The sequence below is a fragment of the Lithobates pipiens genome, unplaced genomic scaffold (genome assembly GCF_037356315.1).
Source record: "Lithobates pipiens isolate NorthernLeopardFrog02 unplaced genomic scaffold, aLitPip1_a1.2 Scaffold_19, whole genome shotgun sequence".
Classification (NCBI taxonomy): Eukaryota; Metazoa; Chordata; class Amphibia; order Anura; family Ranidae; genus Lithobates; species Lithobates pipiens.
The window spans coordinates 563,728,694-563,756,120 of NW_027507764.1; the positions used below are offsets into that span (position 1 = coordinate 563,728,694).

Genomic DNA, 27,427 nt, shown 5'->3' on the forward strand with positions numbered 1-27,427 from the left:
TTACAGAACATTGCCGGCCTGCAAGATATCTCCTAATTAATGACATTCACAAGGCACACATGCTCCCTCCGGCTCTTGGCCTGTCAATGACAGGAGTCTCTTTTATCCCGTAGTGTCTCCTTCACTCACCTTTCCCGGAAATGGCCTGTCTCCAGCTATATTTAGATTGCAGAGATTTCACAGTGGACAGTAATGTCAGCAGGGCACTGGAGTCATCATTGGGCGATGGGCACATCTGGGCGTCCCCTGAGGCACTGAGATGGTACAGCTGCTTGCTTGGCACCAAATCTTAGGGGACGAATAGAACTCTCTCTTTCCCACAGATGCCATTAAATATGTCAACGTTTGTTCGAATAAACCATATAGGGCCTTTTTTTTATCAAAACATTTGAGGACCAATTTTATCCCATCCTCTGAAATATAAACTTTTTTTTTTTAAAGGAAGAGTAAAATTGCCTAAATATTAATATGTATCTGTCCATCCAGTACACAATTTACCCAGCTCAGCCACACAGCACAGCCCTGTCTAGAAGGGAACAGGTTTTACTGTGCTGCAGTTTCTCTTTGACTTACAGGTCTACTACTCTTTACCCAGCCTACGAATCCACAGTGATAGCAGAGAATCCAATTGTTACATACACAGATTGCAAGAAATTGTGCTGCAAGTTAGAAAAGGACTTGCCAGGCTTCACAAGTTTGTTGCACAATTGCAGCCAGTCCGTATTGCATGACTCCAGATCAACTTTCTTTGCAAACATCCTGCAAGACTGCTGCAAGTTCTGGTTCAGTGATGTTGTGCAATAGTCACCCCACCACAAGGGGTCACTGTGGCTGAATTTTCACGTTGTACAGTGCCTTGAAACAGTAGTCATACCCCTTGAAATGTTCCACATTTTGTGATGTTATAACTAAAAACATAAATGTATTTTATTGGGATTTTATGTGATAGACCAACACAAAGTGGCACATAATTGTGAAGTGGAAGAAAAATTATAAATTATTTTCTACATTTATTACAAATAAATATGTGAAAAGTGTGGGGTGCATTTGTATTCAGCCCATACTTTGTAGAACCACCTTTCACTGCAATTACAGCTGCAAGTCTTTTTGGGGATATCTCTACCAGCTTTGTACATCTTGCAGGGGTGCTCAACCTGTGGCTCTCCAGCTGTTGCGGAACTACAAGTCCCATGAGGTATAGCAAGACTCCGACAGCCACAAGCATGACACCCAGAGGCAGAGGCATGATGGGACTTGTAGTTTGGCAACAGCTGGAGAGCCACAGGTTGAGCACCCCTGTGACATTTTTGCCCATTCTTCTTTGAGAAATAGCTCAAGCTCTGTCAGATTGGATGGAGAGCGTCTGTATTTGGCCCTCTTTACTTTGATACCCCTAACCTAATCTAGTGGAGCCAATGGCCTTCAGAAGTCCCCTAATTAGTAAATAGAGTCCACCTGTGTGTAATTTAATAGCAATATAAATACAGCTGTTCTGTGAAGCCCTCAGAGGTTTGTTAAAGAACCTTAGTGAACAAACAGCATCACAAAGGCCAAGGAACACACCAGACAGGTCAGGGGTAAAGTTGTGGAGAAGTTTAAAGCAGGGTTAGGTTATAAAAAATATTTCCCAAGCTTTGAACATCTCACAGAGCACTGTTCAATCCATCATCCGAAAATGCAAAGAGTATGGCACAACTGCAAACCTAACAAGACATGGCCATTCACCTAAACTGACCGGCCGGGCAAGGAGAGCATTCATCAGAGAAGCAGCCAAGAGGCCCATGGTAACTCTGGAGGAGCTGCAGAGATCCACAGCTCAGGTGGGAGAATCTGTCCACAGGACAACTATTAGTCGTGATCTCCACAAATCTGCCCTTTATGGAAGAGTGGTGAGAAGAAAGTCATTGTTGAAAGAAACCATAAGAAGTCCAGTGTGCGAGAAGCCATGTGGGGGACACAGCAAACATGTGGAAGAAGGTGCTCTGGTCAGATGAGACCAAAATTATACTTTTTGGCCTAAAAGCAAAACACTATGTGTGGCAGAAAACTAACACTGCACATCACCCTGAACACACCATCCCCACTGTGAAACATGGTGGTGGCAGCATTATGTTGTGGGGATGCTTTTCTTCAGCAGGGACAGGGAAGCTGGTCAGAGTTGATGGGAAGATGGATGGAGCCAAATACAGGGCAATCTTAGAAGAAAACCTGTTAGAGTCTGCAAAAGATTTGAGACTGCGGCGGAGGTTCACCTTCCAGCAGGACAACGACCTTAAACATACAACCAGAGCTACAATGGAATGGTTTAGATCAAAACATATCCATGTGTTAGAATGGTCCAGTCAAAGTCCAGACCTAAATCTAATTGAGAATCTGTGGCAAGACCTGAAAATTGCAGTTCACAGACGCTCTCCATCCAATCTGACAGAGCTTGAGCTACTTTGTAAAGAAGAATGGGCAAAGATGTCACTCTCCAGATGTGCAAAGCTGGTAGAGACATCCCCAAAAAGACTTGCAGCTGTAATTGCAGTGAAAGGCGGTTCTACAAAGTATTGACTCAGGGGGGCGCCATACAAATGTACCCCCCACACTTTTCACATATTTATTTGTAAAGATTGTGAAAAACATTTATCATTTTCCTTCTACTTCACAATTATGTGCCACTTTGTGTTGATCTATCACATCAAATCCCAATAAAATACATTTATGTTTTGGTTGTAACATGACAAAATGTGGAAAATATCAAGGGGTGTGAATACTTTTTCAAGGCACTGTAGACTTGCAGAGCTCTTCCTGTAGACTTTAGTTTGCTTCTGCTAGACACTTGCCACACAAAATTTGCTACAAATTGAAACATTGTCAACTCAAACTTGTGCTTCATTGTGCAGAAAGTTAACAGTCATACAATTCAACACAAATACAGTTATGTGGCAAGTTATCCTTGCTATCTGGGTTGGAGGCCGACTGATGGGCTTGCTCTTCCCATCTATCAGTATGCTTCTTGCACTCCACTGCAACTGATTGGCTCCTTGTGATACTTCTTTCTGCTTCTCTCTAAGCTCTGTTGTACAGAGACTTCAGAAGGCTTATGCTAAAACAATTGCAGATATTTTCATTATGTGCATGTAAAAAATAAATTTGAATGAATTAATTTTTTGGGTAAAATTCACTATTTGTAGCACAATGCATTAAAGTCAGATGGGAAGGAGAAATTAAGGTGTTTTTTTAGTGTTGCAATGGAATTTAAATGGCTCCTGGGGGTTATAAGCCCCTTTCCACTATACTGGACCTGTTCTTATGTCAAAATGACATTTAAGTGGTTGTATACCCGCTGACACTTTTTTCTTGTATACCCCTGTAAGGCAAAAGGCATAATGAGCTACTATGCACCGCATACTAGCTCATTATGAAATACTTACCTTAGAACGAGGCCCCCAACATCTCACCCGATCCACGCAGAGGGAGCTGACATGTTCCCTCGGCGTGTCTGCCGTGTATCGCAGCTCCGGCGCTGTGAGTGCCCGGAGCCGCGATGTCTTCACTCCCGCGCATGTGCGCCGGAGACTTCTTTCCGGCAAGGTCCGGCGTCTGTCGGGGCTTTCAGCCGAGAATCCCCGGTGCGCATGCTCCGCTGCAGTCAGCGGCTCATTGCGAGGGGAATATCTCCTAAACAGGTTTAGGAGATATTTTTTTTTAACTACAGCTAAGGCTTAACTGTAGGTAAAAGTTAAAATTTTCACTATACATCCGCTTTAAATAGAGGAATCCCAAATTCTAACCTTTTCATTTTCAAATAGACCAAAAAGTTGAAAAACTTTTTTTTTTGTGCTTTTTTTCTCAATATTTTTGAGCCTTCATTTTTACAAATAAACATTTTATACAGGGTGCGCTCATGACGCTGACTTCACAGAAAATGATGGGGGTTTCTAAAGAAAGTATCTCGCAGGAGCAGTTTGCTTTTAGATGCTTTCTCTCTAATTGAAAGCCTCTAAAAGGCTGTACAGAGCAAAGTTGTTGGTGTGGGGCAGGGGTGGTTTCTCTCTCCTCTACATCATCCAGAATTCTGAATCTGAGCTATTAAGCTCTATAAGTGGGCCTTTATCACAGTATAATTTAAAATTAGCCCAGTAAATGTGTACATTTTAGGAAAGGAAGAATAGAGATGGGAGATATATAGTATTCAAAACACTATGCATTCTTTTACACCTTTTTTAGGATTGACCCACCTTGTTCTATGGACTCGCCAACATCGTTATCTGTTCCCACAGATACGTCCGGATTTACAGTGCTCTCCTCCGCTATCTTGAAGCCTGACTCTGTGCAAAGAAAGTTTAAACTTTGAATATTCATTTATTAACATATATTTAAACCCAAATAATTGAATTCCATGCTGCCATAGGGGTGCGCACAGGGTGTGCCTGGGCACACCCTAATCACCCTGTGTGGCGCAGATTTCACCTGTGTAAACCCCTATTTCACCAAAGACCCCTAACTGGGCTCCTAAAAAAAAATGTCAAAAATAAAATAATACAAATAAAAACTACTGACACCATCTACTGCCCTACTGACACCATCTACTGCCCTACTGACACCAATCTCTGCCCTACTGACATTGTCAGTATTTATACATATGCACACACACAGGTGTTTGAGCTTTGAGGTGCACACCCTAATGCAATAGGCTGTGCACCCCTATTCATGCCACTTGTTGAAGCTGGTTCTGCAAAGTGACAAAAAAATACTTTAATGCTTTAAAAAAAAATTTTTTTTCTTGCTTGCTTGGTTTAACTGCTGTATTGCCATCCTTTCCTGTGCACTCCTGAGTTGGACTACAAGCAGCTGTTCCAACTGTGTCGCTGCACCACCGCAACTGCCGCACTGCAGTAAAACTGTGGTATACAGTTGCAAAAAAAAAGTATGTGAACCCCTTTGGAATGATATGGATTTCGGCACAAATTGGTCATAAAATGTGATCTGATCTTCATCTAAGTCACAACAATAGACAATCACAGTCTGCTTAAACTTATAACACACAAAGAATTAAATGTTACCGTGTTTTTATTGAATACACCATGTAAACATTCACAGTGCAGGTGGAAAAAGTATGTGAACCCTTGGATTTAATAACTGGTTGAACCTCCTTTGGCAGCAATAACTTCAACCAAACGTTTCCTGTAGTTGCAGATCAGACGTGCACAGCGGTCAGGAGTAATTCTTGAGCATTCATCTTTACAGAACTGTTTCGGTTCAGCAATATTCTTGGGATGTTTGGTGTGAATCGCTTTCTTGAGGTCATGCCACAGCATCTCAATCGGGTTGAGTTCAGGACTCTGACTGGGCCACTCCAGAAGGCGTATTTTCTTCTGTTTAAGCCATTCTGTTGTTGATTTACTTCTATGCTTTGGGTCGTTGTCCTGTTGCAACACCCATCTTCTGTTGAGCTTCAGCTGGTGGACAGATGGCCTTAAGTTCTTCTGCAAAATGTCTTGATAAACTTGTGAATTTATATTTCCTTCGATGATAGCAATCCGTCCAGGCCCTGATGCAGCAAAGCAGCCTCAAACCATGATGCCCCCACCACCATACTTCACAGTTGGGATGAGGTTGTGATGTTGGTGTGCTGTGCCTCTTTTTCTCCACACATAGTGTTGTGTGTTTCTTCCAAACAACTCAACTTTGGTTTCATCTGTCCACAGAATATTTTGCCAGTACTGCTGTGGAACATCCAGGTGCTCTTGTGCAAACTGTAAATGTGCACCAATGTTTTTTTTTGGACAGCAGTGGCTTCCTCTGTGGTATCCTCCCATGAAATCCATTCTTGTTTAGTGTTTTACGTATCGTAGATTCGCTAACAGGGATGTTAGCATATGCCAGAGACTTTTGTAAATCTTTAGCTGACACTCTAGGATTCTTCTTCACCTCATTGAGCAGTCTGCGCTGTGCTCTTGCAGTCATCTTTACAGGACGCCCACTCCTAGGGAGAGTAGCAGCAGTGCTGAACTTTCTCCATTTATAGACAATTTGTCTTACCGCGGACTGATGAACAGCAAGGCTTTTGGAGATACTTCCAGCTTTATGCAAGTCAACAATTCTTAATCGTAGGTCTTCTGAGAGCTCTTTTGTGCGAGGCATCGTTCACATCAGGCAATGCTTCTTGTGAAAAGCAAACCCAGAATTGATATGTGTTTTTTATAGGGCAGGGCAGCTGTAACCAGCACCTCCAATCTCATCTCATTGATTGGACTCCAGTTGGCTGACACCTCATTCCAATTAGCTCTTGGAGATCTCATTAGTCTAAGGGTTCACATACTTTTTCCACCTTCTCTGTGAATGTTTACATGGTGTGTTCAATAAAACATGGTAATATTTAATTCTTTGTGTGTTATTAGTTTAAACAGACTGTGATTGTCTATTGTTGTGACTTAGATGAAGATCAGATCACATTTTATGACCAATTTGTGCAGAAATCCATATCATTCCAAAAGGGTTCACATACTTTTTTTTGCAACTGTATGGCTATCACTGGATGTGCACAGGGAGGGAAAAGGAGAAGACAAAAAAACTTAAAAAAAAAAATACAATCCCATTATACTTTTTTGGTTTTAATTTTTTTTTCAAAACTAAGAATTATATGCCAACACACAGATTTTTTTTTTTTTTTGTGTGTGTGTGTGTGTGTGTGTGTGTGTGTGTGTGGGAGGGGGGGTGCAAACTAGGCTCTCTCTTGGAAATATTATCATGGAAATGTATTTTTATGTTCCATGTGCTCTATAGACGAATAGTCATACATAGTCTTTTTATGCAACTGTGTAAAAAAAAAAAAAGAAAAGATGAATGAAAATAACATTTATATATTAATGGTAAAAAATATATAAATAAATATAAATATAAAAAAAATCAGCAGAACAATAAATAGCTAGGAAGAGGGAGAAAGGAGTTCATTAGGGATAATTAGAGTTAAATAAGGGTTACTCGGGGGTTAAATGCATTTTATTTTAAACAAATTAACTGATGTCAAATGCTGATCAAAGGTAACACCTTTGATCTACAAATGAAAGCAATAGTAAGTACAATGAAACAATACATCTTTGCAGACTATCTGACTTTTGACAGCAGCTCCCGCTGTGCAATATAAAGCAATTCCCAGCTGTCATTTTGACAGCCGGTAATTACCAGTAATGGTGTAGAAAGGAGCAGCATCAAGCGGAGAGGAGCTGGGCGTAAGAAATTAGTCTTAAAACCACCGAAGCATCTCTTACATTGAAAATCCTCATGTGGTACAATATGACATGAATGGTTTCTATTTTTAAACAAATAGAGTTCTCTAGAAGTGAGGTAGGTAGGCAAGCTTAGAGAGGTGGAGATCAACTCTGATGTTTGATTTTAGGTTTCAAAGGCTTTAGGTTTTAGGCATGCAGCGCAGTATAATAGATTCACTTTAAAGCTGGAGAATTTTGGAATTCCCATCACTTTCTCTCCCAGTAAGAATGGTCACAAGGACTAACATAGAGAGTGAATCTCCCCACAAGGGCACAGGCAGTAATAAACACCTGACAGTGGTTCTAACCCTTCTCTACCGAACCCAGCTCAATTTCCAGCTCAAAGTAATACAGGGTGTCATGAAGGGGCCTTGTAGCTTATGTATGCATTTGCTAACTAAACCCATTTTTAATGCATACTGTTGGACAGGTTAATTTTGTTGGTAAGCAGACCAGAGTGGTTGGTGAGTTGAGCTGGGAATTTTTTCTGGTTTTGTCTTTCATGCATTGCTCTTCCATGTGTTTCTTGCTGTGAAGGCCAGTTATTAGACATGTGCGCTGCCAAAAAATGTGTTAGATTTTGTTTCATTAGCTTTTTTTTTCCGGGTCATTCATTATGATTGCAATTAGTAAATTCGTACATTTGTAAATTCATACATTCGTAAATTCGTACATTCGTAAATTAGACAATTTGTATATTAGTAAATTCGCACATTCGTACGTTCGAACATTCGTAAATTCGTAAATTCAGAAATTTGAACATTTCTATATTTTTAAATTCATACATTCATACATTCGTAAATTAGAAAATTTGTACATTTGTACATTTGTAAATTAAAAATTTGGAAATTTGGAAATCCGAAAACCCACAAATTAGAAAATCCGAAATAGTATTTAACTATTAAATTATAGGTATTGTAATTTCCTTTCAAATGTGGCTGTTAGTGAACGTAACGAATACGAATTTATCCGAAGTTACGAGTTATACGAAATAATGAATGCCACATCTAAACAAATGGAACAGAACAAATTAATAATAAATAATAATAATACGTTTTTATTATTATTGTTATTTATTATTATTAATTAATTACATTCCATTCCTTGGCATACAGCATTCGGTATTTTGGATAATTTGTAACTTCGGATAAATATTTGTATTTGTTACGTTCACTAACAGTGAAATTTGAAAGGAAATTACAATAACTATAATTTAATAGTTAGTAATAGTTAAGTTATGATTACTTAATTATTATTTCAGATTTCCCAATTTACGAATTTACGAATGTACGAATTTACAAATGCGCAAATGTACGAATTTACGAATGTACAAATTTTTGAATATTCGGAAAAATTAGTTAAACAAATTTTCTTTAATTTGGATATTTCCGAAATTAACAAATTTGTCGAAATTCGTTAAAAAACTAAATTGGAATGAAAATATTTGCACAGGCCTACCAGTTATAAGTGGAGGTAGGGGCCATCTGTTTGTTACTGGTGCAAATTTGGTCAGCGGACACACTGGGCACCTTTACTACCATTGTGCTGGGTGTCCAGTGTGCCCCCTGTGCCTTTACTGGAGAATTGGGCGACCTCCAGCCTACCTGCCCCTTATCTATCCATTAGAATGCATGTGCTTCCATTGTGGAGACCCTCATAATTTTAGAAGGGTTAGGACTGCAAGTAATACAGGGTGCCGTGAAGGGGCCTTGCAGCTTACACACGCATTTGCAAATATGTGCCAACTAGACCCCTGTTTTTAACACATACTGTTGGACAGGTTAATTCAGTTGGTAAGCAGACTTGGTGAGTTGAGCTGGAAATTTTCTCTGGTTTTGTCTTATGTGTCTGTATATTTGCCTGGTCAGAGTGCCTGTCTGTAAGGTCAGACAGGCCAGGAAACTCACTCCTCGTGTGTCTGGACAGTAAATACACACCCAAATCTGCATCACCGCTCCAACCCACCTCAGCTGGTAGTTCAAAATCTGTTAGGATGCCGGCTCCTATAGCCTGAATCTACTCCCACAAAAGTGTAAATTTAATTCTACGTATTGCTTTATTCCATGAAGACCAAAGTGAATGCATACGTTCTTTCTTCACCCAACATATCACAGCCCCGGGAGGGTTCAGAATGTACTGTATCCAACACAAAGTGGCACATAATTGTGAAATGAAAACAAAATGATAAATGGTTTCCAAACATTTTTACAAATAAATGTCTGAAAAGCGTGGCGTGTATTTGTATGGCGCCCCCCCCCCCCCCCGAGTCAATACTTTGTAGAACCACCTTTCACTGCAATTACAGCTGCAAGTCTTTTTGGGGATGTCTCTACCAGCTTTGGACATCTAGAGAGGGACATTTTTGCCCAGTTTCTTTTGCAAAATAGCTCAAGCTCTGTCAGATTGGATGGAGAGCGTCTGAGAACAGAAATTTTCAAGTCTTGCCACAGATTCTCAATTGGATTTAGGTCTGGACTTTTACTAGGCTATTCTAATCAAACCATTCCATTGTAGCTCTGGCTGTATGTTTAGGGTCATAGTCCTGCTGGAAGGTGAACCTCCGCCCCAGTCTCAAATCTTTTGAAGACTCTAATGCCGCATACACATGAGCGGAATGTCCGACAGAAAAAGTCAGACGGAATCTTTTCATCGTATATTCCGATTGTGTGTCGGCCTCATCTTGTTTTTTTTCTAGAAAATTCTGACGGACCTAGAAATAGAACATGTTTTAAATATTTCCGGCAGAACCAATTCTTATCAGGTAAACCGTTCGTCTGTATGCTGTTCCGACGCATGCTCTGAAACAAGTACAAGACGGAGGCTATTGGCTACTGGCTATTGAACTTTCTTTTTGTAGTCCCATTGTGCGTGTTGTACATCATGGTGTTCTTGACGATCGGACTTTGGTGTGATCGTGTGTGCGCAAGACAGTTTCAGTGGAACTCCGTCGGAAAAAACTTCAGAGTTTATTCCGATGGGAAAACTGGTCGTGTGTACGCAGAATAACAGGTTTTCCTCTAAGATTGCCCTGTATTTGGCTCCATCCATCTTCCCATCAACTCTGACCAGCTTCCCTGTCCCTGCTGAAGTAAAGCATCCACACAACATGAGGCTGCCACCACCATGTTTCACGGTGGGGATGGTGTGTTCAGAGTGATGTGCAGTGTTAGTTTTCCACCACACATAGTGTTTTGCTTTTAGGCCATAAAGTAAAATTTTGGTCTCATCTTACCAGAGCACCTTCTTCCACATGATTGCTGTGTCCCCCACATGGCTTCTCACAAACTGCAAACGGGACTTCTTATGTCTTTCTTTCAACAATGTCTTTCTTCTTGCCACTCTTCCATAAAGGTCAGATTTGTGGAGAGAACGACTAATAGTTGTCCTGTGGACAGATTCTCCCACCTGTGCTGTGGATCTCTGCAGCTCCTCCAGAGTTACCATGGACCTCTTGGCTGCTTCTCTGATTAATGCTCTCCTTGCCTGGCCTGTCGGTTTAGGTGGACGGCCATGTCTTGGTAGGTTTTCAGTTGTGCCATACTCTTTCCATTTTCTGATGATGGATTGAACAGTGTACCATGAGATGTTCAAAGCTTGGGATATTTTTTTATAACCTAACCCTGCTCTAAAGTGGTTGTAAACCCCTTATAACCACTTTAACCTACAGGTAAGCCTAGATTAAAGCTTTCCTGTAGGTGCAAGAAATATCTCCCAAACCTAAAAGGTTTAGGAGATATTTGCAAGAATAGTGGCACCGATGTCTACGGCGCATGCGCCGTAAGCATCTGGCGCAGGCGCACTGAGCGTGCCGTTTCTAATGGCGATCATGTTGTTAGTGGTGGCACCAGAGCACATGCGTGGAAGTGACGTCATCTCGGCCAGTCACAGCGCCGGAGCCGCGATACCAGGAAGTCACTCCGGGTATTATGGCGGCGACGGAGGTGGTGATCGAGGACCGCTGCGGGGGCTTCGATCTCAGGTAAGTAATTCATAATGAGCTAGCATGCTATGCATACTAGCTCATTATGCCTTTGCCTTGCAGGGTGTCTTTTTTTTTTCTTAAAGCGGAACCCTCCCCCCCTCCGGCGCCACAATTGGCACCTTTCAGGGGGGAAGGGGGTGCAGGTAGCTGTACAGTACAGGTATCTGCACCCACTTCCGGCATAGATATCCGCAGAATCTACGGATATTTACGCCCCCTTCCGCAGGTCCCCCGTTATCTGCTGGGAAACACACGGATCCCAGAGACAGCGGGGACCATCCTTATCCGACTCGCGCATGCGTAGTAGGGAACCGGGAAATTAAGCCGCAAGGCTCCACTTCCTGATTCCCATACCCAAAATGGGCGGCGGCAGCACCCGAGAAACGATCGAGAGATCGGCTTCGGGTGCCGACATCACAGGCACGCTGGGCGAGTAAGTGTCCTTATTTTAAAAGTCAGCAGCTGCAGTATTTGTAGCTGCTGGCTTTTAAAAAAAAAAAAAAACGCGGAGTCCCGGCGGACTCCCGCTTTAATACAAATACACGCCACACTTTTCAGATATTTATTTGTAAAAGGATTTTAGAACCATTCATTATTTTCCTTCCACTGCACAATTATGTGCCACTTGGTCTATCGCATAAAATTCCAATAAAATACATTTATGTTTTTAGGTTGTAACATGACAAAATGTGGAACATTTCAAGGGGTGTGAAGACTTTTTCAAGGCAATGTATGTCCATCTGTCAGGCTATGCATATACCCTGTTTCCCCCGAAAATAAGGCCTAGCGTGATTTTCGGTGATGGCTACAATATAAGCCAGCCTTTTTCAACCTTTTTAACACAGAGGAACTCTTGAAATAGTTCTCTGGCCTCAGGGAACCCGTGCTCAAAATTAGAAATCTACAACTACAATGATACATCAGTGTGATGGTCAGTGGGAAGAATGGTCCTTACACTTGTGGTCATTGGGAAGAATTACCTCCTTACAGATAGCTAAAAAGATCAATGGTGTCAGTCGGAACTTATCTGAGAGGCAGAAATTGCCCAATACTGAAGGAACCCCTAGCATCCTCTGGAAGAACCCTAGGGTTCCACGGAACCCTGGTTGAGAATCACTGATATAAGCCCTAACCCCCAAAAAAGCCCTACCTTGTTTCCCCGAAAATAATCGCTACCCTGAAAATAAGACCTACAAGGACCTTAGGGCTTATTTGGGGGGGGGGAGGGGTAGGGCTTATATTGCAGCCATCACCAACAATCACGATAGGTCTTATTTTCGGGGAAACAGGGTATTTTAGTTCTCTGATACAGCAAGAAAAGTCTCAGTTCTTCTGTCACATCCTTTACAGTATGTAGCACATAAAAAAAAAAAATACTCAGAGCTCTTGCTAAAGGAGAGTCGATGAATTAGGTGAGTGCCTACAAGTACCTACATGGTAGCGAATGCTCCTTTTGGATGCAGTAACCGTTTAATCACATGTACAAAGGACTTTCATAGAATCACTCTACTTTTGCAGACAAAAAGCAGGACAGGACACTTACTTGTTGGGCTTATTTCAGCAGGTGGAGTTGTGCCTAGATGGGGAAACAAGATGAGTTATATCAGGACTTGATAATATTGTATCCTATGGCTTAAAAGGACTTTCTCACAGAGAAAAACACTTATGTGATAAGGCTCTGGTTAGATCAGCCAATCACTGACTCAAGTGCAGCATACTGTAACAAAGCTAAGGGAAGACTGGAGCAAGAGCTTGCGATCAACAACTGGGCTTACCAGTTATAAAAAAATGATGGATGTTACCAATATATTTCAACTAATCCCAACCACTCAGCTCCAAGCCTTCAATGCTGCTCCACCAACCGATGGGTGCGGGCTCCAAAGTAAAGTCAAGCTGCTCTCCTTATAGAGCTACCTAGAGTTTCTAGAGCTACCTGTACCAGGCAGCATTGACAAGGATCCTTCTGGGTTTTTAGTAGGAAAGTGTCTTCACTTTAGTCTTTGGTACCATTATATTTGGTTACACACATCTGAGAATAACCAGGAACATTAAGATCACCCACCGCACATGGTACAATTTGACTGTACCATCTCCTTTAGATCTGCCAACATCTATGTAGGGCAAGTACAGTAGCAATTGTATTGGCAGCCTTCATGTCACCCCCTCTTCTAAATAAATTTCAATGGATGCCCACCCTTAGGCTGACTTTACAGCAAAGCGTTTTACACCACATTACTGCAAGCAGAGTCATGTACGGCATTCTGTTCCTCATTTAGTATGGCACTCCAAGGTACAACACCCTAGATGTCGAAGGCCCTACACTACAGAGCACCACAATCTGCACAATTCCTTAAATAAATAAAAAAAATGTATAGGTTAAATATATTGAATAATTCCTTAAAAGGATAAGGACTCATTCACAAGAGTGCAAAGGCCCATAGACCATGAGTGAGTTTTCGGTTAATATGGCTTCACCCACCAGGGTAAAAGGAAACTGTGCCACTCCAAGCTCGGTACATAGTGCTTACGTTCTTCACTTCTCCAGGTGCCAGCTTCTAAGAGCTCGTCCCACTCAACATGAATAGTAAGACAGAAAGTAAAGCCAAACTCTGTGAATGTCACGCCATAGGGTTTTAGTCAATGTAACAAGCTTCCAGACATAGTCGCCGAGCTAAGCTATGTCCTCTGTTGCATTTCACCCGGACTGGGCTTATTCGTAGAGATGGGGTGGCTGGGACTTGAGGATATTTAAAGGATAGGATCACCTCTGGGACATGTTACAGGTTACACCAGTATTTAACATGTACACCCATAATATGGTTCAACACCCTCCTCCCCAGCACCCCTTCACTATGACATCAGGTAGGAATTCTTCTACCCCACAGCCGCTGTCATATTTACAATTGATGGGGTTTTCACCCGCACAGCTGTGGAATTCATTCACAACAGTCTGTGAATTAAGGAACTACAAATCCCCTCTGCCACAACAGCAGATGGGTTGTAGTTCTCAATGACCAACCAGTGCATTGATGAGCACAATCATAGTCCTTTCTAACAGCAAGCCCGTTCAGAGGTATGACCAGAAAGCTGCAGGAGCCTGGTATTGTGGCATTGCACCCATGATCCACTGATCGTGGGTGCAATGCTTTGCAGGATACTGTGGGGAAAAAAATAAGACATTTACATTTTTTTTCTGCAAAAAACGTGCATAGAGGTGAACGTATCCTTTAAACCTCTTTAATTAAATAAAATAAAACAAAAATACTGCACAATATGAACAGGCTGCTTGAACAGACAGCAGGTGCAGGTGCTGCATGCAGACATCCTATGTAAGAGTATAGCAGCCTTTCTCAACCTTTTCAGCACAGAGGAATCCTTGAAATAACTTTCTGGTCTCAGGGAGCCCCTGCTAAAAGTGACTTTATCTACAACTCATGATACATTAGTGTGATGGTCAGTGGGAAGAATGCTCCTTACATCTGTGGTCATTGGGAAGAATTATTCCCTTACAGATAGCTAAATGGTGTCAGTGCAAACTTATCTGAGAGGCAGAAATTGCTCATTGCTCAAGGAACCCCTAGGAACCTCTGGAGGAACCCTAGTTGAGAAACCCTGGTGTATAGGAATGCAGCTCCTGGGCCCATGCACCCCTCAAACTAGGATGAGCAGCTGTGTCCGTGCAGCTGCTGCATCCCCATACATTTACATGGCTCATTGATCGTCTACAGGCCTCAGCAGTGTGTGTGAGGTCTAAACAATATTGTATAAATATACCATGTTGCGCCAAACAAAAAAACAATTAAATTGAAAAAAAAAAAGGTGTAAATTCCCTAATGCCCCGCACACACGTTCCGATTATCGGACCACAAAAGTCGATTTCGGACAGATCGTTTGATAATCTGATCGTTAGTACGCAGCTTTCGACAGCCGATCACAACAGTCCGTCCAACCAAATCCGAAGGGACAAACAGGAAAACTTTGGTCGGATGACAGCCCATCGTACGACAATCGTGTAGTCAGTACAGTATGTGTCCGATAAAAGTCGTTCGACAAACACCACGCATGATCGTAAACACGAAAATAAACCAGAAGGACACACGGGTCACACGCATTTGACATCATTTAAAATACGTAGCTACGCACAAGGGAAGATTTTTCCAGAATCGTACGACAAAAATCTTACACACATTTTGCACTGTTGTATTCGATCTTAGTTGTATGCAACAAAATGTGAACGATCTGTCTTACGATAATCGGAACGTGTGTACGGGGCATAAGAGTTGAAGTACAATATTGTTTAGTAATGTGAACAAAGACATACTGCGCTTGAGAAACACAAAATAAGACAAGCTGCACCACTACAGTGAGATATTATCACAAAACTCAAATATAAATATACTGTGTTGCGCTAAACAAAAAACAAAATAAATTGAAAAAAAAAAAAGTGTATATTCTCTCAGTGAGTCCAAATGTCAATTTCTTGACAGTAGCAAAAAGTCCTGAAACCAGTGAAGCAGGTGAGCTTTCAATTTCCAAGATCCCAAAGACCAACTTTGTGAATACACCGCCACCACATATAGATGTGCTCTTACCAGACAGCATGGTCCTCCTATTTCAGGAGGTCAAAGAAAGCTCATGTACATCATGAATCTCATCATCTGTTGGTATCCAGCCAGAAGGAAACGATGGGAGTCACTACAACACCCACACTCGAGCCGACAGTCCTCTTCTCTCAGACCATCAGAGTCAATAGAAAAATGAACGCCAATAGTGTAAAACTTTTTACAGTTTTGCTTTAATAAAGGTAATGCACTGACACGTTTGAAGCTAAAAACAGCCCAAGTGACACTGCTGCACAGAAAAACGTTTGTTGAATCCAAATAGATGCAGTGAGATATATACAAACCACTGCCCGACTGGTTTCCTCACAAAGAGGACTTCTTCCTTCTTCATGATGTCCCTGAAGAAGTCCTCTTTGTGACAAAACCGGTCAGGTAGCGGTTTGTATATATGTCACCGCGTCTATCCGGATTCAACTATCGTTTTTCTGTGCAGCAATATCACTCAGGCTGTTTTTAGCTTCACACCTGTAAATGCATTACATTTATTAAAGCAAAACTGTAAAAGGTTTTACACTATTGACGTTAATTTTTCTATTGATATATGATATTGACTCTGATGGTCTGAGACAAGAGGACTGTCGGCACGAGTGTGGGTGTTGTAGTGACTCCCATCATTTCCTTCTGGCTGTATACCAACAGAAGATGAGATTCATGATATACATGATCTTTCTTTGACCTCCCGTAATAGGAGGTCCATGCTCTCTGGTAAGAGCACATCTATACGTGGTGGTGGTGGTGTATTTACAAAGTTGGTCTTTGGGATCTTGGAAATTGAAATCTCACTGACTGTACTGGTTTTGGGACTTTTTGCTACTGCCAAGAACTTGACATTTGGACTCACTGAGAGAATTTCGAATTTTTTTTTTCAATTAATTTTATTTTTTGTTTAGCGCAGCACAGTATATTTATATTTGAGTTTTGTGATAATATCTCACTGTAGTGGTGCAGCTTGTCTTATTTTGTGTTTCTCAAGCGCGGTATATCTTTGTTCACATTACTAAACAATATTGTACTTAGCCCTTGTACACACAGTCGGAAATTCAGACGGAAATGGTCCGATCGGATTATATTGTCGGAAAATCTGATAGTGTGTGGGCTCTATCGGACTTTTTCCATCGTAAACTCAGACGGAAAAAATTTGAGAGCAGGATCTCAAATTTTCCGACAACAAAATCCAATCTGACTTTTTCCGATCGTTTGTAGAGAATTCCAATCGGACAAAGTGCCGCACATTCTCAGATCAAAGTGCGAGAGCAAAGCTATTGGCTACTAGGCTGAACGTAATCCCGTCGTACGCAATGAACGTCACCACGTTCGATTGATCGGCTTTTCCGAACAACTTTGTCCGTGTGTATGCAACACCAGTTTCGGACAAAATCCGTCAGAAAAAAATCAGACGGATTTCGTGGTCAGAATTTCCGACCGTGTGTACAAGGGCTTTGTTTTTGAGGTGTGTGCTAAAAATGTCTGGAACATGTAAGCCTTTGTTTTTTGTACTCTGTAATAAAATTCTTTGTATTTGGATGCTTTGAGTTGCCACCTATTCATCTGTACTACTCTGCATCTGGGTACATGGAAGACACCCTAAGCCAGTACCCTGAAAATTCATCTTCCCTGGGAATTTGGCCAGGCACTGTCTCTTCACTCCACCCTTAAAAATGCTCAAAGTAAAACATTTCTATTATTTGCAGCTGCAAACAACAATACATACTCTCAGGGATTGGAGTGGCACTTTCACTGGCATCACCTCGACCTACAGAGGAATGAGAATCACATTACGCCAGAATTAGAATTCTCTGAATTGTGCATTGTTAGACCTGTTCTGGAATAAACGGTTAATAAAACATATTCAGGTGTTCCCGTGCTGCAGTGTGGCTACCAGTGTTATTAGTGATACTATAAATTGCTGCTTAGGTGCAAGGTATGGTGTCCCTTTTAAAATAAAACAGCTAACATCAAAAAAATCCTACGCAAAAAATAAATTATAACGCTCTGTGCAAATTATGCTATGATTATCAAAATTAATAGAATAGTATATCAATTCATAAAGTTCATATAATGTTCATGTATGTTCGTGCTGTCTACTAAGTGCAGTCATTTAAATGAGTCTTCTAAAGTGCAGTCCGTGCTCAATATTCTTGTGCCAGTAATGGGCAATAAAAGGCAATAAGATGCTGTGCTCCCCACCTCTTGTGCCCTCACTCACTACCTCCTTATAGGCATTGCGCCTCAAATTCTTATAATGGGCAATTCTCAACTCTTCCATGTTATGCAACAGGATAACAGGTCTCTAATTTGTGATGTCATGCAAGGGGAACGAGGAGATATCCATAGCATAATTACATTTTTAATTAAAAAACTTTTATCAAGACAGATGAAACAGTCACACAAAATCTTCTTGGTTCAATAGCGTGTAACGCCAGCTTGGAACTCCAAACACCAGACGTGACGTCATCAGAAGTTCCCACCTAATGTATTTTGCTTCTCCCCAAGAGCTCTGAAGACGCTCCCTGGAAGGAGCAAAATGCATTAGCTGGGAACTTCTGGTGACGTCACGTCCGGTGTTTGGAGCGCAGACCGCAGAGTTGTTTTCCAAGCCGGCGTTGCACGCTACTGATCCAAGAAAGAGTGTGAGGCCGCGTACACACGGGCGGACTGTTGGCTCAACTTTGTCCGCTGAACAGTGTTTCAGCGGACAGTCCGCTCGTGTGTGGGCTTCAGCGGACAGTTTCAGCGGACAGTTTGACGAACAAAGTTTTTCGGAAATTCCGAAAAACTGTCCGCTGAAACTTGGTTTGAGCGAACAGTCCGCCCGTGTGTAGGCCACTTTCGAAATGAGCAAACTGTTCCCGCTCGGAGGAAAGTCTGCTCATTTCGAGCGCGTGTGCAGGTAGGCGGGGCCCGCGACGGAGACGTCGCGGGCTCCCCCGCCTGGAATGGACTTAAAGGGGAACCCCAACGCCGAAAAAAATCGGCGTGGGGGTCCCCCCAAAGTCCACAACAGACCCTTGTCCGAGCACGCTACCCGGCCGGCCAGGAAAGGGGGGTGAGCGAGCGCGCCCCCCCTCCCGAGCCGTACCAGGCCGCGTGCCCTCAACATGGGGGGTGCCTTGGGGAAGGGGGGGCCGCGCGGCCCCCCCACCCCAAAGCACCTTGTCCCCATGTTGATGAGGACAAGGGCCTCTTCCCGACAACCCTGGCCGTTGGTTGTCGGGGTCTGCGGGCGGGGGGCTTATCGGAATCCGGGAGCCCCCTTTAATAAGGGGGCCCCCGGATACCGGCCCCCCACCCTATGTGAATGAGTATGGGGTACAATGTACCCCTACCCATTCACCTGTAAAATAAAAGTACCCAAAAAAAAACACAACACACGAGATAAAATATTTTATTGCACAGCTCCGGGGGTCTTCCGTCTTCGGGGGTCTTCTCGCCGGACTCCTCCGCTATCTTCTTGTAGCTCTTTTGCTAGCGGAGGAGTCCGGCTTTCTTCCTCCCCGCCGCCGGCCTCTTCTCCCGACTTCGGGGGTCTTGTCCCCCTCTTCGGTTCTTCTGCCGGGCCACCGCGCCTTCTTATAGCTCTTTTGCAGGCGGTGGCCCGGTCTTCTGTCGCCGCTGTCGCCGCTGTCGCCGCCGCCTTCCGTTCTTGTTCTTCTTCTTGTTCTTCTTCTCCAGGAGATGTTGACACGTCGCTCTCTCCGGCCGGAATGCCAGAGCCGCGCTGTGCGGCCACTTATATAGTGACAATGGGGCGGTGTCACATGGTATATGTCACATGGGTTGGTCACATGGGTTGATGTCACATGGGGACTATGACATTGTAAGGTGGCGGGGTCACCATGTGACCAACCCATGTGACATATACCATGTGACACCGCCCCATTGTCACTATATAAGTGGCCGCTCAGCGCAGCTCTGCCATTCCGGCCGGAGAGAGCGACGTGTCAACATCTCCTGGAGAAGAAGAAGAACAAGAAGAAGAACAAGAACGGAAGGCGGCGGCGACAGCAGCGACAGAAGACCGGGCCACCGCCTCTAAAAGAGCAATAAGAAGGCGCGGTGGCCCGGCAGAAGAACGGAAGGCGGCGACAGAAGAACGGAAGGCGGCGACAGAAGACCGGGCCACCGCCTGCAAAAGAGCTATAAGAAGGCGCGGTGGCCCGGCAGAAGAACCGAAGAGGGGGACAAGACCCCCGAAGACGGAAGACCCCCGGAGCTGTGCAATAAAATATTTTATCTCGTGTGTTGTGTTTTTTTTTGGGGTACTTTTATTTTACAGGTGAATGGGTAGGGGTACATTGTACCCCATACTCATTCACATAGGGTGGGGGGCCGGTATCCGGGGGCCCCCTTATTAAAGGGGGCTCCCGGATTCCAATAAGCCCCCCGCCCGCAGACCCCGACAACCAACGGCCAGGGTTGTCGGGAAGAGGCCCTTGTCCTCATCAACATGGGGACAAGGTGCTTTGGGGTGGGGGGGCCGCGCGGCCCCCCCTTCCCCAAGGCACCCCCCATGTTGAGGGCGCGCAGCCTGGTACGGCTCAGGAGGGGGGGCGCGCTCGCTCGCCCCCCTTTCCTGGCCAGCCGGGTAGCGTGCTCGGACAAGGGTCTGTTGTGGACTTTGGGAGGACCCCCACGCCGATTTATTTCGGCGTTGGGGTTCCCCTTTAAGTCCATTCCAGGCGGGGGAGCCCGCGACGTCTCCGTCGCGGGCCCCGCCTACCTGCACACGCGCTCGAAATGAGCGGACTGTTGCCTCGTGTGTGGGCGAGTTCGCTCATTTCAAAAGTTGCGCGGACTTAGTACGACGAACAAAGTTTGCCGTATTTGTCCGCTCAAAAAGGGCCGTGTGTGGGCGTGTTCGTTCATTCAAAAGTTTGAGCGGACTGTTTGACGAACTTAGTTTCGGCAGACAGTCCCCGCGTGTGTACGCGGCCTGAGTGTTACATTTGTTTTTACAAAAGAGTTTTTAATAAAAAATGGAATTATGCTATTGATAATTTAATAATTAATAATTCCCCTTGCATGACACCTCAAATGAGAGACCAGTTATCCTGTTGGATTACATGGAGAAGTTGAGAATTGCCCATCATAAGAATCTGAGGCACAATGCCTATAAGGAGGTGGTGAGTGAGGGCACAGGAGGTGGTGAGCACAGCACCTTATTGCCTTTTATTTGTTTATCTCTTGATTCCCCTTGCATGACACTGCAAATGAGAGACCTGTTATCATGTCGGATTACATGGAGGAGTTGAGAATTGCCCATCATAAGAATCTGAGGATTGTCATTATTCTAGGTGCAATATCTATTATGCCCTGTACAAACGATCGGTTTTTACGTCGGAATAAACTCTGAAAGTTTTTCCGACGGAGTTCCAATGGAATTCCGCTGAAACTGTTTTGCGTACACACAATCACACCAAAGTCCGATCATCAAGAACGCGGTGACGTACAACACGTATAACGGGACTAGAAAAGGGAAGTTCAATAGCCAGTAGCCAATAGCTTCCGTCTCGTACTTGCTTCAGAGCATGCGTCGTTTTTGGTCCATCAGAACAGCATACAGATGAACGGTTTTACCGATAGGAATTGGTTCCGTCGGAAATATTTAGAACATGTTCTATTTCAAGGTCTGCCAGAATTTTCGAAAAAAAAAAGTCTGATGAGGCCCACACACGATCGGAGTATACGATGAAAAGTTTCCGTATTACTTTTTTCTGTCGGACATTCCACTTGTGTGTACACGGCATAAGGAGTCTGTGAGTGAGGGCACAAAAGGAGGGGAGCACAGCATCTTATTGCCTTTTATCGCACATTACTGGCACAAAAATAATAGCGCATGGACTGCACTTAAGCCCTCCTTCACATTGAAGTGATTTGTCATGCAGCTTGGCAAGGCAAATCGCATGACAAGTCTCAGCCTATTGACGGCAGTGGCACAGTGTTAATCGGTGCAGCTCAGACTTTGCGGCCCCGCACCGATTTGCAAAAGTGGTTCCTGCACTACTTTTGCCGATTTCGGGTGCGACTTCAATAGACATATGCGCATGAAGCCACACAGATGTCTTTCAAGTAGCACCCAAAGTTGCACCGACATGCGGCTTTGTAATTGTGCAATTTCAGATGAAGTCGCACAATTTCAAAGCCGCGTTCCATGTGAATAAATAGTTGCACTTAGTAGATGGCAAGAATATATGTCTCATTATATGAACTTTATGTGACGTTTTTTATGAATTGATATACTATTCTATTAATCTTGTTAATTCTAGCATAATTTGTACAGAGCATTATCATTGTTATTAGACAGTCCACATATTTGTATACTAAAACATATTGCCAGCCTCTGTATTGTTATACTGTCCATTGGATAATAATATTCCTAATTCTTCCATATGGTGCTTATTCTGCTCTGCTGAAGTAGACAGGGAATAAGATGAATTTTTCATAGATTTATCTGACACACACAGTTTGAACAGACATACAACAGATACGGGCTTTGTGCTATAGATTTGAAAGTATGGGCCCCGATTATGCTCTTGCTGTGTTTGAATTGAGTTTCATACAGCAAACATTAAATAGAGCTCATCCAGATTTGTGTAGTCAACTTTACAGAACATATGCCAGCCGATGTGAATAGGCATACCAAATGAGAACCACTGAAGGGATGTTACTATTATTATTATATGGGATTTATATAGTGCCAACAGTTTTTGCAGTGATTTAAAATATTATTTGAGACAGAACAGGTAGAATATTATCCCCTTAGCGCTTACCGTACGAACATATGCGGCCTCAGCTTGAAGGGGTTATACCGGGGTGATGCCTGCATCTGCAGGCATCAACCCAGTACCGTTTTCTAGAGTGGGCAGTCAGTTCTTTAGGGATAACCATAGCTCCCAACTGTCCCTGATTTGGAGGGACTGTCCCTGATTTGGAGCAATGTCCCTCTGTCCCTCTTTCCCCCTCATTTGTCCCTCATTTTGAATGAATGAATTTTGAATTTTAAATGTAAAAGCCAATATAAAGGAATAGTAGTGGTAAACAGAAAAGCACTTGTGGATTTATTTAACCTTTTTTTGGTTAATTCTCCTTTAAAGGGGTGTGGCAGGGGGCGCGTCCTATGCCTACATACATTTGTTAGTAGGTGTCCCTCATTCCCATCTGAAAATGTTGGGAGGTATGGATAACAACCGATGCGGCTAAAAGCCGCTTATCCCCGGCCTCCCGTCCCACCGGGAGACCCGATCCACGATCTGACACTTACGCCAGACTAGCCTGAGACTGTAACGAAGCTGGGAACGTAAAAACACAGAAGAGACATCACAACATCATTCCAGTTTCCTGTTTTCAGTATTCAGAATCGTCGTTTTTGCCAATCTGAATACTTTGAAGTGCAAAGGAGGGAACTGAGGTCTTTTAGACCCCCGATTCCTCCATAAAGAGTACCTGTCACCACCTATTACTGTCACAAGCGATGTTTACATTCCTTGTGACAGCAATAAAAGTGATCAGACCTTTTTTTTTTTTTTTTTTTAAATGACAATGTAAAAAAATTTTTATTTATTTTAAAGCAATCCCGTTCCAGTGAGCTCGCACAGCAAAGAAAACAAATGCGTAAGTCGCTCCCGCATATGTAAACAGTGTTCACACATTTGAGGTATCGCTGCAATCGTTAGAGCGAGGTCAATAATTCTAGCAAAAGAACTCTTTTGTAGCTCCAACCTGGTAACCATTAAATCTTTTTTTTTTTTTTTTTTTTACAGAAAAGTATTAAATCTTTTTAAAGCATCACCTATGGAGATTTTTAGGTCCCGTAGTTTGGCACCAGTCCAGAAGTGTGCGTAGTTTCAAAGCATGACATGTTAGGTATCTATTTACTCTGCGTAATATCGTTCACATTATACAAAACATTTTTAAATCATGAAAGTGTATTTTTTCCCAAAAAAGTGCATTTCAAAGACCTCTGTGCAGATACCGTGTGACATAAAATATTGCAACTATCGCCATTTTATTCTCTAGGGTCGCTGCTAAAAATAATATATATATATATATATATATATATATAATGTTTGGGGGTTCTATGTCATTTTCTAGCAAAAAATACAGATTTTAATTAGTAAGCAACAGATGTCAGAAGTAGGCTTATGCCGTGTACACACGACTGGACTTTTTCGACAGCAAAGGTCACACGGAACGAATCCGTCGGACAGTTCGATCGTGTGTGGGCTTTATCGGACCTTTGCTGTCAAAAAATCAGACGGACTTTCGATTTAGAACATGTTTCAGATCTTTCCAACGGACTCGAGTCTGGTAGAAAAATCAGTTCATGTGTATGCTAGTCCAACGGACGAAAACCAATGCTAGGGCAGCTATTGGATATTCTAGTCCAGTCATACGTCATGACGGTCGAATCCGTGGACTTTGGTGTGATTGTGTCTGTCCAAGTCCGTTAGTTCGGAAAGTCCGTTGAGACCCCGCCGAAAGTCCGTTGGGAAGACCGTCGGACCTAGTCTGCCGGTCGTGTGTACATGACATTAGGCATGAAATGGTTATTCAATACAGGAGGGTTAGGAGGGACCTGCTTGTTAGAGCTTACCACCTAGAACAGAGGGGCAAGTGAGGCAAAAGGGTAATAACAATGAGGGGATGTGTTGATAATGAAAGTAAAAGGTTTTAGTTTGAGATGAGATTAGCTTCCCTGAACAGATTTGTTTTTTTTGAGGGATTGCCTAGAGGTGGACAGAGTAGGAGATAGCCGTTCAGAATGAGGGCGTTCCAGAGGATGGGAGAGGATCTGGAGGTGAGCATGGGAGGAGGTAATGAGGGAAATAGAGAGCAGGAGGTTCTGGAAGGAGCAAAGATAACATTTGGGTTATATTTTCAGAGGCGGTTGGTGATGTGGTTTGGGGCTTGTTGGAGTTGTGATAACTTTGTATATTGTTGTCAGTATTCTGAATTTTATTTGTTGGGTACGCGGAAGCAAGGGGTGATAGACAATAAACATTTGTAAGGTAAATGAGTCTGGCAGCAGAATTGAAGATTTAAGTGTTGGTGCTTTTCTTATTGTTTCTTATTGTACAATGCCTCTTCTAGAACATGGTGCTCATGGATTTTCAGTACTGTATTATATCCTATGCTCTATCGAGTGTGGTCCAGAGTTCTGTGACCGAGGTGTGGCTCTGTTTGATCCCTGCTGAACCGCGCAAATTTCGATCCCTGTGCACCCAACTTTAGCCTTTGCAATTCCTGATGAGTTTGTCATCAGTAGATTTAACCAGTTTCTAAACCTTCTTCAGGAGGGGTCCTTCAGCCTTCCTCTTTGGAAAGGTCCTCTGCAGGCTGTGTGCTGGGTCTGGAGGGTGTATGTATGGAGTAGTCCTATACTAGAGTCGTTGATCTACAACAGGTATTGAAGAACCTTTTGTTTCATGGTTTAATTGCTCCAGTGGAAGTGATGTACTTCTGGATGCTGAGAACCACCCAGGGAGTTCTAGAGTACTGTAGGAACCACTTGGATGGTGTTTGGTATTTGACCTTCTCCTGCCCTCGAATTCTACATTAAAGAGTTCCAAATTGCATTTAATAACGGACCTAACTCATGCAGATGCTTCCCTGCCTGGCCTAACTCTGCCTCTCATGCATTTCGCCTGCAATATGGGCTTAGTCATAGGGGTAGGATATTTCTGAATGACCTTCCCTACTCTTTTGTTCACTTTCCTGGTGTCAATAAAGATTATTATGATTTAGAGAAAAATGTGAGTGGCCTGGAATAGTGTACTGTGTGCTTTCCATTCACCTTTTCTGGGTTCATACACATTGGTCTGAACCACTAGTGGAATATTCTTAGTCCTCTAGCTGTACTGAACCAACTCTCTGCCACCAGATTTTCATGTGCTTTGGGCCTCGTACACACGGTACGATTGTTGGCCAACCGAGCGTCTGATTTTTGTCAAAAGGGGCGTGTGCCAGGATCTTGTCTTGCATACTAACTGTACACAATTGTCATGCAACAAACACGAACGTAGTGACGTACTATGAGGAATTTCAGCTCTTAAGTGCCATCTTTTGGGCCCCTTCTGCTAATTTTGTGTTTGAGCATTGATTCCGAGCATGCGTGTTTGTACTTTCGACTTTTGTGTGACGGATTTGTGTACTGACCATACGAAAATCTGACGTCAAACCGATGTCCGCCAAAAATTTACTAGCCTGTCATCCAACATATGTTGGCAGAAAATTAAACAATTGTAAAAAAGAGCGTACTAACACTAAAGCCCCATACAAACGATCTGACTTTTCGACAACAAAACCATGGAATTTTGTTCGAAGGGTGTTGGCTCAAACTTGTCTTGCATACACACGGTCACACAAATATTGGCCAACAATTACAATCGTAGTGACGTACTAGACGTAGTACGTGTTTTTTTAGCTCTTTAGCACCACGCTTTGGGCTCCTTCTGCTAATTTCGTGTTAGTAGACTTTTGGTGATTGTTGATTTGTGCTTTTCTTTTCACGTTTCTCATTTCGTGCTTTTCAGTTCGTTTCTGAACGCCCGTTCGTCAAGCAGACATGTTGCGGAATCGGAGGAGATAACATGTTATTTATTATTGGCCTTGGAGTTATTGCTTTGATATTATTTTTTTGGTTGAATAATGATTTGATTTGGTATATTTTCTATATTTTTGGATGCATAGAATGCACTTTTTTGGTTAAGTTCTATTGGCAGATATCATGTCTAATTTATTTTTTTTAATGTACAAATAAAAAAAGAAAAAACATAATAATATTATTCTTGACTTCACTAGAAAAAAAAAAGCCTTTGAAAATTTGTTTGCAATAACTCCATCAGTATCACCAGCAAAGCAGCTTCATTATTATCCCATTAAAGAAGAAGAGAATTGTGCGCTGCATTTGGAGATTTCCTAATTTGGCGCTTCACGAATGTTAATTCTCCATTACGAACGCTACTTTACAAGACCGACCGCTTCTGCTTCCGAGAATGCGTGTTTGTACTTTGGACTTTTGTCCAACGGACTTGTGTACACACAATCGGAAAGTCCAACAACACACATTTGTTGGGGGAAAATTTGAAGACATGCTAGCCAACATTTGTTGGCGGAAAGTCCGACAACAATTGTCCGATTGAGCGTACACACGGTCAGACTTTCCGCCAACAAGCTCACATCCAACATTTCCCATCAGAAAATCCGATCGTGTGTACGCAGCATAAAATTTTAGGACAATAGTCTGTCAATAGACAATCCCCTGCCAACAATCGTACCATGTATACAAGGCTTTACCGTATGTGGCTACAATGATAGATATAGTTAGTGTGATAATAAAGCTGAACTCCAGGAAATATAAAAACCCTTTAGAGTATGGTCGTGTAGCTGGGAGGAAGCCTTCTGGAACAAGGAGTAAATAAGTACAGTTTCTTTTTATGTTGCACCTTCTCTTTTACCCTTACCCCCACTGGGGTAAGAGAGGGACCCAGGAAGAAAAAATCCAGCCCTGGTTGGACGAAGGCCAGCAATAGACATGGAAAAAGCATGGAGATCAAAATTTGAAA

At 42.8% G+C, this 27,427-nt stretch overlaps 1 protein-coding gene across 2 annotated transcripts in view; it reads right to left on the minus strand.

Annotated features, from left to right (window-relative positions):
• Positions 1–27,427, minus strand: part of LOC143997640 (uncharacterized) — a 322,976-nt gene that overhangs the window by 37,028 nt on the left and 258,521 nt on the right. The window contains exons 23-25 of one of the 2 annotated variants that reach the window (XM_077493358.1): positions 17,575–17,616; positions 12,785–12,817; positions 4,227–4,316 (exon numbers count right to left, since the gene is read on the minus strand). In XM_077493358.1, the coding sequence (XP_077349484.1) occupies positions 4,227–4,316; positions 12,785–12,817; positions 17,575–17,616 (165 nt within the window). The remainder of the gene's footprint in view (positions 1–4,226; positions 4,317–12,784; positions 12,818–17,574; positions 17,617–27,427) is intronic. The other variant, XM_077493359.1, reaches the window with a different exon arrangement.